The sequence below is a fragment of the Scyliorhinus torazame genome, chromosome 20 (assembly GCF_047496885.1).
Source record: "Scyliorhinus torazame isolate Kashiwa2021f chromosome 20, sScyTor2.1, whole genome shotgun sequence".
NCBI lineage: Eukaryota > Metazoa > Chordata > Chondrichthyes > Carcharhiniformes > Scyliorhinidae > Scyliorhinus > Scyliorhinus torazame.
This window is the reverse complement of record NC_092726.1, coordinates 23,444,329-23,456,873: the sequence shown is the minus strand read 5'-3', so window position 1 is coordinate 23,456,873 and position 12,545 is coordinate 23,444,329. Positions and strand designations below refer to the sequence as shown.

General features: G+C 59.8%; 1 protein-coding gene across 1 annotated transcript in view; it reads right to left on the bottom strand.

Annotated features, from left to right (window-relative positions):
- Positions 1 to 12,306, bottom strand: part of polb (polymerase (DNA directed), beta) — a 142,654-nt gene extending 130,348 nt beyond the window's left edge. The window contains exon 1 of the mRNA XM_072485968.1: positions 12,111 to 12,306. Coding sequence (XP_072342069.1) covers positions 12,111 to 12,171 — 61 coding nt within the window. The 5' untranslated portion in view covers positions 12,172 to 12,306. The remainder of the gene's footprint in view (positions 1 to 12,110) is intronic.
- Between the last annotated feature and the right edge of the window lie 239 nt (positions 12,307 to 12,545).

Below are 12,545 nucleotides of genomic sequence, written 5' to 3'. Positions count from 1 at the left end.
TACTCTTTTCGCCAGAACACTGGTCCCAGCTCGGTTCAGGTGGAGACCATCCCAACGGTATAGGTCCCCCCTGTCCCAAAACTGATGCCAGTGTCCCATGAAAAGGAACCCCTCTTTCCCACACCACTCTTTCAGCCACGTGTTAACTTCCCTTATTCTTGCCTCCCTATGCCAATTTGCATGTGGCTCGGGCAGTAATCCGGAGATTATGACCCTTGAGGACCTGTTTTTTTAATTTGAATCCTAGCTCTTTATAATCTCTAAACAGGTCCTCTTTCCTAGACTTGCCTATGTTGTTGGTACCGACATGGACCACAACAACTGGATCCTCCCACCTAACCGGCACATCTTTTGACTGGGGGAGGAAACCGGAGCACCCGGAGGAAACCCACACAGGCATGGGGAGAATGTGCAAACTCCACACAGTGACCCGAGGCCGGAATTAAACCCGGGTCTCTGACGCCGTGAGGCATCAGTGCTAACCCACACCACCGTGCTGCAATACAATGTACAGCTGATCAATCAAATAGAAAATGACATGTTGACTTGTCAAGATGCTGTTGGAAGGTTTGACATTGACACTGATTTTGTCACTAGAATTCCGATAACAAAGTGACTATTTTCAAGACAGCAGATCGACGTAACAATACCTAATGACACTGTGTTGCACTTTGGTACATTGTGATTCAGTGTTAGGGTTGGGATCCACGATCAATGCCACAAGATTTCAGTAAGAAGTCTTACAACACCAGATTAAAGTCCAACAGGTTTGTTTCAAACACTAGCTTTCGGGGCACTGCTGGCATCTCCACATCACAAGATTCAGGTTAGGGCTTGAGTTTGGAATCCATGACTGACACCCCAGGATCTTGAGCTGGGTCGAGGGATGGGGCGCTGAGGGGCTACGGCTGGAGTCCACTATAAAAGTCGCTTGAGAAGTTCAATTGAGAGCCTGCATATGACAAGAATTCAAACGCCCGGCCAATCTTAACAATGAACCCAATTCAACCCCCATGCCAATTCTGACCTCAATCAGAAACGTTAGCCCACGACCCAATCTTAACCCTGATCCCAATCTAATCATTAGCCCTAGACCCAATCTTAACCCTGACCCCAGTCTGAATGTTAGCCCGAAACCCAACCTTAGGGCAGCACGGTGGCACAGTGGTTAGCACTGCTACCTCACGGCACTGAGGTCCCAGGTTCGATCCCGCTCTGTGTCACTGTCCATGTGGAGTTTGCACATTCTCCCCGTGTTTGCGTGGGTCTCGCCCAATAACCCAAAGATGTGCAGGGTAGGTGGATTGGCCACACTAAATTTCTCCTTAATTGGAAAAAAATGAATTGGGTACTCATAATTTACATTAAAAAATGTTTAACCCTGACCCCAATCTAAACATTAGCCGTAAACCTAATCGTAACCCTGACTCCAATCTGAACGTTAGCCCTAAGCCCAATCGTAACCTGACCCCAATCAGAACGTTAGCCCTAAACCTAATCTTAACCCGGATCACAATCCAAATATTAGACCTAAACCCAATCTAAACGTTAATTGACCTCAGGGCTAGGGTTGGGATCACGGTCAGAGTTTGGAGTGGACTCAGGGCTAGGGTTGGGATCACGGACAGAGTTTGGAGTGGGCTCAGGGCTAGGGTTGGGATCACGGACAGAGTTTGGAGTGGGCTCAGGGCGAGGGTTGGGATCACGGATAGAGGTTGGAGTGGGCTCAGGGCTAGGGTTGGGATCACGGACAGAGTTTGGAGTGGGCTCAGGGCTAGGGTTGGGATCACGGACAGAGTTTGGAGTGGGCTCAGGGCTAGGGTTGGGATCACGGTCAGAGTTTGGAGTGGGCTCAGGGCTAGGGTTGGGATCACGGACAGAGTTTGGAGTGGGCTCAGGGCTAGGGTTGGGATCACGGTCAGAGTTTGGAGTGGGCTCAGGGCTAGGGTTGGAATCACGGACAGAGTTTGGAGTGGGCTCAGGGCTAGGGTTGGGATCACGGACAGAGTTTGGAGTGGGCTCAGGGCTAGGGTTGGGATCACGGATAGAGGTTGGAGTGGGCTCAGGGCTAGGGTTGGGATCACGGACAGAGTTTGGAGTGGGCTCAGTGCTAGGGTTGGGATCACGGACAGAGTTTGGAGTGGGCTCAGGGCTAGGGTTGGGATCACGGACAGAGTTTGGAGTGGGCTCAGGGCTAGGGTTGGGATCACGGACAGAGTTTGGAGTGGGCTCAGGGCTAGGGTTGGGATCACGGACAGAGTTTGGAGTGGGCTCAGGGCTAGGGTTGGGATCACGGTCAGAGTTTGGAGTGGGCTCAGGGCGAGGGTTGGGATCACGGACAGAGTTTGGAGTGGGCTCAGGCCTAGGGTTGGGATCACGGACAGAGTTTGGAGTGGGCTCAGGGCTAGGGTTGGGATCACGGTCAGAGTTTGGAGTGGGCTCAGGGCTAGGGTTGGGATCACGGTCAGAGTTTGGAGTGGGCTCAGGGCTAGGGTTGGGATCACGGACAGAGTTTGGAGTGGGCTCAGTGCTAGGGTTGGGATCACGGACAGAGTTTGGAGTGGGCTCAGGGCTAGGGTTGGGATCACGGACAGAGTTTGGAGTGGGCTCAGGGCTAGGGTTGGGATCACGGACAGAGTTTGGAGTGGGCTCAGGGCTAGGGTTGGGATCACGGACAGAGTTTGGAGTGGGCTCAGGGCTAGGGTTGGGATCACGGTCAGAGTTTGGAGTGGGCTCAGGGCTAGGGTTGGGATCACGGACAGAATTTGGAGTGGGCTCAGGGCTAGGGTTGGGATCACGGATAGAGGTTGGAGTGGGCTCAGGGCTAGGGTTGGGATCACGGACAGAGTTTGGAGTGGGCTCAGGGCTAGGGTTGGGATCACGGTCAGAGTTTGGAGTGGGCACAGGGCTAGGGTTGGGATCACGGTCAGAGTTTGGAGTGGGCTCAGGGCTAGGGTTGGGATCACGGTCAGAGTTTGGAGTGGGCTCAGGGCTAGGGTTGGGATCACGGTCAGAGTTTGGAGTGGGCTCAGGGCTAGGGTTGGGATCACGGACAGAGTTTGGAGTGGGCTCAGGGCTAGGGTTGGGATCACGGTCAGAGTTTGGAGTGGGCTCAGGCCTAGGGTTGGGATCACGGTCAGAGTTTGGAGTGGGCTCAGGGCTAGGGTTGGGATCACGGTCAGAGTTTGGAGTGGGCTCAGGGCTTGGGTTGGGATCACGGACAGAGTTTGGAGTGGGCTCAGGGCTAGGGTTGGGATCACGGTCAGAGTTTGGAGTGGGCTCAGTGCTAGGGTTGGGATCACGGTCAGAGTTTGGAGTGGGCTCAGGGCTAGGGTTGGGATCACGGTCAGAGTTTGGAGTGGGCTCAGGGCTAGGGTTGGGATCACGGACAGAGTTTGGAGTGGGCTCAGGGCTAGGGTTGGGATCACGGATAGAGGTTGGAGTGGGCTCAAGGCTAGGGTTGGGATCACGGTCAGAGTTTGGAGTGGGCTCAGGGCGAGGGTTGGGATCACGGACAGAGTTTGGAGTGGGCTCAGGCCTAGGGTTGGGATCACGGATAGAGTTTGGTGTGGGCTCAGGGCTAGGGTTGGGATCACGGACAGAGTTTGGAGTGGGCTCAGGGCTAGGGTTGGGATCACGGACAGAGTTTGGAGTGGGCTCAGGGCTAGGGTTGGGATCACGGTCAGAGTTTGGAGTGGGCTCAGGGCGAGGGTTGGGATCACGGTCAGAGTTTGGAGTGGGCTCAGGGCTAGGGTTGGGATCACGGTCAGAGTTTGGAGTGGGCTCAGGGCTAGGGTTGGGATCACGGTCAGAGTTTGGAGTGGGCTCAGGGCTAGGGTTGGGATCACGGTCAGAGTTTGGAGTGGGCTCAGGGCTAGGGTTGGGATCACGGTCAGAGTTTGGAGTGGGCTCAGGGCTAGGGTTGGGATCACGGACAGAGTTTGGAGTGGGCTCAGGGCTAGGGTTGGGATCACGGATAGAGGTTGGAGTGGGCTCAGGGCTAGGGTTGGGATCACGGTCAGAGGTTGGAGTGGGCTCAGGGCTAGGGTTGGGATCACGGACAGAGTTTGGAGTGGGCTCAGGGCTAGGGTTGGGATCACGGACAGAGTTTGGAGTGGGCTCAGGGCTAGGGTTGGGATCACGGACAGAGTTTGGAGTGGGCTCAGGGCTAGGGTTGGGATCACGGACAGAGTTTGGAGTGGGCTCAGGGCTAGGGTTGGGATCACGGTCAGAGTTTGGAGTGGGCTCAGGGCGAGGGTTGGGATCACGGACAGAGTTTGGAGTGGGCTCAGGCCTAGGGTTGGGATCACGGACAGAGTTTGGAGTGGGCTCAGGGCTAGGGTTGGGATCACGTTCAGAGTGTGGAGTGGGCTCAGGGCTAGGGTTGGGATCACGGTCAGAGTTTGGAGTGGGCTCAGGGCTAGGGTTGGGATCACGGACAGAGTTTGGAGTGGGCTCAGGGCTAGGGTTGGGATCACGGACAGAGTTTGGAGTGGGCTCAGGGCTAGGGTTGGGATCACGGACAGAGTTTGGAGTGGGCTCAGGGCTAGGGTTGGGATCACGGACAGAGTTTGGAGTGGGCTCAGGGCTAGGGTTGGGATCACGGACAGAATTTGGAGTGGGCTCAAGGCTAGGGTTGGGATCACGGACAGAGTTTGGAGTGGGCTCAGGGCTAGGGTTGGGATCACGGACAGAGTTTGGAGTGGGCTCAGGGCTAGGGTTGGGATCACGGATAGAGGTTGGAGTGGGCTCAGGGCTAGGGTTGGGATCACGGTCAGAGTTTGGAGTGGGCTCAGGGCTAGGGTTGGGATCACGGTCAGAGTTTGGAGTGGGCTCAGGACTAGGGTTGGGATCACGGACAGAGTTTGGAGTGGGCTCAGGGCTAGGGTTGGGATCACGGTCAGAGTTTGGAGTGGGCTCAGGACTAGGGTTGGGATCACGGACAGAGTTTGGAGTGGGCTCAGGGCGAGGGTTGGGATCACGGACAGAGTTTGGAGTGGGCTCAGGGCTAGGGTTGGGATCACGGACAGAGTTTGGAGTGGGCTCAGGGCTAGGGTTGGAATCACGGACAGAGTTTGGAGTGGGCACAGGGCTAGGGTTGGGATCACGGTCAGAGTTTGGAGTGGGCTCAGGGCTAGGGTTGGGATCACGGACAGAGTTTGGAGTGGGCTCAGGGCTAGGGTTGGGATCACGGACAGAGTTTGGAGTGGGCTCAGGGCTAGGGTTGGGATCACGGTCAGAGTTTGGAGTGGGCTCAGGGCGAGGGTTGGGATCACGGTCAGAGTTTGGAGTGGGCTCAGGGCTAGGGTTGGGATCACGGTCAGAGTTTGGAGTGGGCTCAGGGCTAGGGTTGGGATCACGGTCAGAGTTTGGAGTGGGCTCAGGGCTAGGGTTGGGATCACGGTCAGAGTTTGGAGTGGGCTCAGGGCTAGGGTTGGGATCACGGACAGAGTTTGGAGTGGGCTCAGGGCTAGGGTTGGGATCACGGATAGAGGTTGGAGTGGGCTCAGGGCTAGGGTTGGGATCACGTATAGAGGTTGGAGTGGGCTCAAGGCTAGGGTTGGGATCACGGACAGAGTTTGGAGTGGGCTCAGGGCTAGGGTTGGGATCACGGACAGAATTTGGAGTGGGCTCAGGGCTAGGGTTGGGATCACGGATAGAGGTTGGAGTGGGCTCAGGGCTAGGGTTGGGATCACGGACAGAGTTTGGAGTGGGCTCAGGCCTAGGGTTGGGATCACGGTCAGAGTTTGGAGTGGGCTCAGGGCTAGGGTTGGGATCACGGTCAGAGTTTGGAGTGGGCTCAGGGCTAGGGTTGGGATCACGGACAGAGTTTGGAGTGGGCTCAGGGCTAGGGTTGGGATCACGGTCAGAGTTTGGAGTGGGCTCAAGGCTAGGGTTGGGATCACGGACAGAATTTGGAGTGGGCTCAGGGCGAGGGTTGGGATCACGGACAGAATTTGGAGTGGGCTCAGGGCTAGGGTTAGGATCACGGTCAGAGTTTGGAGTGGGTTCAGGGCTAGGGTTGGGATCACGGTCAGAGTTTGGAGTGGGCTCAGGGCTAGGGTTGGGATCACGGACAGAGTTTGGAGTGGGCTCAGGGCTAGGGTTGGGATCACGGACAGAGTTTGGAGTGGGCTCAGGGCTAGGGTTGGGATCACGGACAGAGTTTGGAGTGGGCTCAGGGCGAGGGTTGGGATCACGGATAGAGGTTGGAGTGGGCTCAGGGCTAGGGTTGGGATCACGGACAGAGTTTGGAGTGGGCTCAGGGCTAGGGTTGGGATCACGGACAGAGTTTGGAGTGGGCTCAGGGCTAGGGTTGGGATCACGGTCAGAGTTTGGAGTGGGCTCAGGGCTAGGGTTGGGATCACGGTCAGAGTTTGGAGTGGGCTCAGGGCTAGGGTTGGGATCACGGACAGAGTTTGGAGTGGGCTCAGGGCTAGGGTTGGGATCACGGACAGAGTTTGGAGTGGGCTCAGGGCTAGGGTTGGGATCACGGATAGAGGTTGGAGTGGGCTCAGGGCTAGGGTTGGGATCACGGACAGAGTTTGGAGTGGGCTCAGGGCTAGGGTTGGGATCACGGTCAGAGTTTGGAGTGGGCTCAGGGCTAGGGTTGGGATCACGGATAGAGGTTGGAGTGGGCTCAGGGCGAGGGTTGGGCTCACGGACAGAGTTTGGAGTGGGCTCAGGGCTAGGGTTGGGATCACGGACAGAGTTTGGAGTGGGCTCAGGGCTAGGGTTGGGATCACGGACAGAGTTTGGAGTGGGCTCAGGGCGAGGGTTGGGATCACGGACAGAGTTTGGAGTGGGCTCAGGCCTAGGGTTGGGATCACGGTCAGAGTTTGGAGTGGGCTCAGGGCGAGGGTTGGGATCACGGACAGAGTTTGGAGTGGGCTCAGGGCTAGGGTTGGGATCACGGTCAGAGTTTGGAGTGGGCTCAGGGCTAGGGTTGGGATCACGGATAGAGGTTGGAGTGGGCTCAGGGCTAGGGTTGGGATCACGGTCAGAGTTTGGAGTGGGCTCAGGGCTAGGGTTGGGATCACGGACAGAATTTGGAGTGGGCTCAGGGCTAGGGTTGGGATCACGGATAGAGGTTGGAGTGGGCTCAGGGCTAGGGTTGGGATCACGGTCAGAGTTTGGAGTGGGCTCAGGGCTAGGGTTGGGATCACGGTCAGAGTTTGGAGTGGGCTCAGGGCTAGGGTTGGGATCACGGACAGAGTTTGGAGTGGGCTCAGGGCTAGGGTTGGGATCACGGTCAGAGTTTGGAGTGGGCTCAGGGCTAGGGTTGGGATCACGGACAGAGTTTGGAGTGGGCTCAGGGCTAGGGTTGGGATCACGGACAGAGTTTGGAGTGGGCTCAGGGCTAGGGTTGGGATCACGGTCAGAGTTTGGAGTGGGCTCAGGGCTAGGGTTGGGATCACGGACAGAGTTTGGAGTGGGCTCAGGGCTAGGGTTGGGATCACGGTCAGAGTTTGGAGTGGGCTCAGGGCTAGGGTTGGGATCACGGTCAGAGTTTGGAGTGGGCTCAGGGCTAGGGTTGGGATCACGGATAGAGGTTGGAGTGGGCTCAGGGCTAGGGTTGGGATCACGGTCAGAGTTTGGAGTGGGCTCAGGGCTAGGGTTGGGCTCACGGTCAGAGTATGGAGTGGGCTCAGGGCGAGGGTTGGGATCACGGTCAAAGTTTGGAGTGGGCTCAGGGCGAGGGTTGGGATCACGGTCAGAGTTTGGAGTGGGCTCAGGGCGAGGGTTGGGATCACGGTCAGAGTTTGGAGTGGGCTCAGGGCTAGGGTTGGGATCGCGGATAGAGGTTGGAGTGGGCTCAGGGCTAGGGTTGGGATCACGGACAGAATTTGGAGTGGGCTCAGGGCTAGGGTTGGGATCACGGATAGAGGTTGGAGTGGGCTCAGGGCGAGGGTTGGGCTCACGGTCAGAGTTTGGAGTGGGCTCAGGGCGAGGGTTGGGATCACGGTCAGAGTTTGGAGTGGGCTCAGGGCGAGGGTTGGGATCACGGTCAGAGTTTGGAGTGGGCTCAGGGCTAGGGTTGGGATCACGGATAGAGGTTGGAGTGGGCTCAGGGCTAGGGTTGGGATCACGGACAGAATTTGGAGTGGGCTCAGGGCTAGGGTTGGGATCACGGATAGAGGTTGGAGTGGGCTCAGGGCTAGGGTTGGGATCACGGTCAGAGTTTGGAGTGGGCTCAGGGCTAGGGTTGGGATCACGGATAGAGGTTGGAGTGGGCTCAGGGCTAGGGTTGGGATCACGGTCAGAGTTTGGAGTGGGCTCAGGGCTAGGGTTGGGATCACGGACAGAGTTTGGAGTGGGCTCAGGGCTAGGGTTGGGATCACGGACAGAGTTTGGAGTGGGCTCAGGGCTAGGGTTGGGATCACGGTCAGAGTTTGGAGTGGGCTCAGGGCTAGGGTTGGGATCACGGTCAGAGTTTGGAGTGGGCTCAGGGCGAGGGTTGGGATCACGGATAGAGGTTGGAGTGGGCTCAGGGCTAGGGTTGGGATCACGGACAGAGTTTGGAGTGGGCTCAGGGCTAGGGTTGGGATCACGGACAGAGTTTGGAGTGGGCTCAGGGCTAGGGTTGGGATCACGGACAGAGTTTGGAGTGGGCTCAGGGCGAGGGTTGGGATCACGGTCAGAGTTTGGAGTGGGCTCAGGGCTAGGGTTGGGATCACGGACAGAGTTTGGAGTGGGTTCAGGGCTAGGGTTGGGATCACGGTCAGAGTTTGGAGTGGGCTCAGGGCTAGGGTTGGGATCACGGATAGAGGTTGGAGTGGGCTCAGGGCTAGGGTTGGGATCACGGACAGAATTTGGAGTGGGCTCAGGGCTAGGGTTGGGATCACGGTCAGAGTTTGGAGTGGGCTCAGGGCTAGGGTTGGGATCACGGACAGAGTTTGGAGTGGGCTCAGGGCTAGGGTTGGGATCACGGTCAGAGTTTGGAGTGGGCTCAGGGCTAGGGTTGGGATCACGGACAGAGTTTGGAGTGGGCTCAGGGCTAGGGTTGGGATCCCGGACAGAATTTGGAGTGGGCTCAAGGCTAGGGTTGGGATCACGGACAGAGTTTGGAGTGGGCTCAGGGCTAGGGTTGGGATCACGGACAGAGTTTGGAGTGGGCTCAGGGCTAGGGTTGGGATCACGGACAGAGTTTGGAGTGGGCTCAGGGCTAGGGTTGGGAGCACGGACAGAGTTTGGAGTGGGCTCAGGGCTAGGGTTGGGATCACGGACAGAGTTTGGAGTGGGCTCAGGGATAGGTTTGGATTTGGGATAATGTTTGGACTGTGGTCAGGGTTGGATTAATTTGGGGGCAAGGTTTAGAATTGGGTTTGGGGTTAGAATTGGATTTAGGGTTAAGGATTGGATCAGTGTTAGTGTTTGGATTGTGGTCAGGGTTGGGATGTGTTAATGACTAACCTTCGGATTGAGGTCAGGCTGGGATTGAGTTTATGGTTTGCCTTCGGAATGGGGGTCAGGTTTGGGATTATTTCAGGCTAGTGTGAATATTGGGAGTCAGGGTTGGCGTTTGGTTTAGGACTAGTGTTCGGAATGGGAGTCAGGGTTAACATTGGCTTCTGAGGTAGCATTCGGATTAGGAGTCACAATTGGTATTAGTTTTAGTGCTAATGTTAAGATTAGGAGTCAGATTTGGGAGTTGAGATCCCAACGTTAGCCTTGAACCCAATCCTAACTTTGGCTCCCAATTTTGGACTAGCATTCGGATTGAGCGTCAGGGTTGGGATTTGGTTTACGACGAGCGTTCGGATTGGGTGTGAAGTTTGGAATGAGGTTCTAGACTCGTGTTTGGACTGGGAGTCGGAATTGGGAATGGGTTCAGGGGTAACATTTGAATTTGTAGTCAGGGTTGGGATTGGGTTCCGGGCTAGTCTTCGTAGGGTTGGGTAAGGGTTTAGGACCTGTGTCCAGAATGGGAGTCGGGGTTGAGATTGGGTACAGGATTGGGATTGTGTTCCGGGCTAATGTTCTGATTGGGAGTCGGGGTTGAGATTGGGTCCAGGGTTGGGATTGTGTTCCGGGCTAATGTTCCGATTGGGTACAGGGTTGGGATTGTGTTCCGGGCTAATGTGCCAATTGGGTACAGGGTTGGGATTGTGTTCCGGGCTAATGTTCTGATTGGGAGTCAGGGTTGGGATTAGGTTCAGGGCTAATGTTAGAGGGACAGGGCGGTCAGGCTGTGGAGCAGGGGGGGCGTCAATTTGTTTGGGGGGGGGTGGTCAGGGTGTGAGTGGGTGGGTCAGAGTGTGGGGAGGAGTTCAGGGGGGATCGTCAGTGTGGGTGTGGGAGGCTCAGGGTGTGGGGAGGGATTGTCAGGGTGTGGGGGGGGCGGTCAGGTTGTGGGGGGGGCGGTCAGGGTGTGGGGGGGCGGTCAGGGTGTGCGGGGGGGTGGTCAGGGCGGGGGGGGTCAGGGTGGGGGGGGGCGGTCAGGGTGTGGTGGGGGGGGCGGTCAGGGTGTGGGGGGGGGCGGTCAGGGTGTGGGGGGGGGGTCAGTGTGTGGGGGGGGCGGTCAGGGTGTGGCGGGGGGGCGGTCAGGGTGTGGGGGGGGCAGTCAGTGTGTGGGGGGCGGTCAGGGTGTGGGGGGGTGGTCAGGGTGGGGGGGGCGGTCAGGGTGGGGGGGGCGGTCAGGGTGTGGGGGGGGTGGTCATGGGGGGTGGTCATGGTGGGGGGGGGACGGTCAGGGTGTGGGGGGGGGCGGTCAGGGTGTGGGTGGTCAGGGTGTGGGGGGGGTGGTCGGGGGGGGGGTCAGGGTGTGGGCGGGGTTTAGGGCTCGGGGTGGGTGTAGTGGGAGGGCGGGCAGAGCCAGCAGGGGGGGGGGTGGTCAGGGTGGGGTGGGGGTGGTCATGGTGGGGGGGGCGGTCAGGGTGTGGGGGGGGGGGGAGAACGGTCAGGGTGTGGGGGGTGGTCAGGGTGTGGGGGGGGTGGTCAGGGTGTGGGGGGTGGTCAGGGTGTGGGGGGTGGTCAGGGTGTGGGGGGGGTGGTCAGGGTGTGGGGGGGGTGGTCAGGGTGTGGGGGGGGTGGTCAGGGTGTGGGGGGGGTGGTCAGGGTGGGGGGGCGGTCAGGGTGTGGGGGGGGGAGAACGGTCAGGGTGTGGGGTGGGGGTGGTCAGGGTGGGGGGGCGGTCAGGGTGTGGGGGGGGGGGTGGTCGGGGTGTGGTCAGTGTGTGGGGGGGGCGGTCAGGGTGGGGGGGGGGTGGTCAGGGTTGGGGGGGTGGTCAGTGTGTGTGGGGGGGGCGGTCAGGGTGCGGGCGGGGTGGTCAGTGTGTGGGGGGGGCGGTCAGGGTGCGGTCAGGGTGTGGGCGGGGGTGGTCGGGGGGGTGCGGTCAGGGTGTGGGCGGGGGTGGTCGGGGGGGTGGGGGGGGTGGTCGGGGGGATGTGGGGGGCGGTCAGGGTGTGGGGGGGGGCGGTCAGGGTGTGGGGGGGCGGTCAGGGTGTGGGGGGGGGAGAACGGTCAGGGTGTGGGGGGGGGTGGTCATGGTGGGGGGGGCGGTCAGGGTGTGGGCGGGGGTGGTCGGGGGGGTGCGGTCAGGGTGTGGGCGGGGGTGGTCGGGGGGGTGGGGGGGGTGGTCGGGGGGGTGGGGGGGGTGGTCGGGGGGGCGGTCAGGGTGTGGGGGGGGGCGGTCAGGGTGTGGGGGGGGGCGGTCAGGGTGTGGGCGGGGGTGGTCGGGGGGGTGCGGTCAGGGTGTGGGCGGGGGTGGTCGGGGGGGTGGGGGGGGTGGTCGGGGGGGTGGGGGGGGTGGTCGGGGGGGCGGTCAGGGTGTGGGGGGGGGCGGTCAGGGTGTGGGGTGGGGGTGGTCAGGGTGGGGGGGGGCGGTCAGGGTGGGGGGGCGGTCAGGGTGTGGGGGGGGGGGTGCGGTCAGGGTGTTGAGTGGGGGGGGGGCGGTCAGGGTGTGGGGGGGGGGGGGGAGAACGGTCAGGGTGTGGGGTGGGGGGGGGGCGGTCATGGTGGGGGGGGGGCGGTCAGGGTGTGGGCGGGGTTTAGGTCTCGGGGTGGGTGTAGTGGGAGGGCGGGCAGAGCCAGCGGGGGGGGGGGGGGCTGAGAGCAGGGCGGCCATTATGACAGAGCCCCGCCCGCGCGGCCTCCTCCCTCCCTCTCACCGATGAGGAAGTCGGTGATGCCCTCGTTCAGCGACTCCTGCGGCGCCTTCCGCTTGCTCATGGTGGCAGCCGGACGAGGAAGCGTCGGCCCAGCGAGCGAAGAGCCCCGGGGCCCGGCTGGCGGTGAGGCGAGGTGCTGTCAGGAGAGATCCGGGCTTCAGCTGCACCGCTAGGCCGCGCCGTGCGCGCGCAATCCAACCGTCAGCCGGGATTTAAAGGGCGGCGCGCACGCGCACAGCCCACCTGGCCCTCGCCCCGCCCCCCAGCAGCACCAGCAACCTCTCAGTCAATGTGTCTGCAAATGCACACACACAGTGAACACAGGCATCATTGCACCATTTATTTTAGTTTGCAATATGTTTACTGGGTTAAAATGTGAGATTCCTGCAAATATTGCCATTGGGGGGGGGGCAATGCAAATTCCTCCCCCCTCCT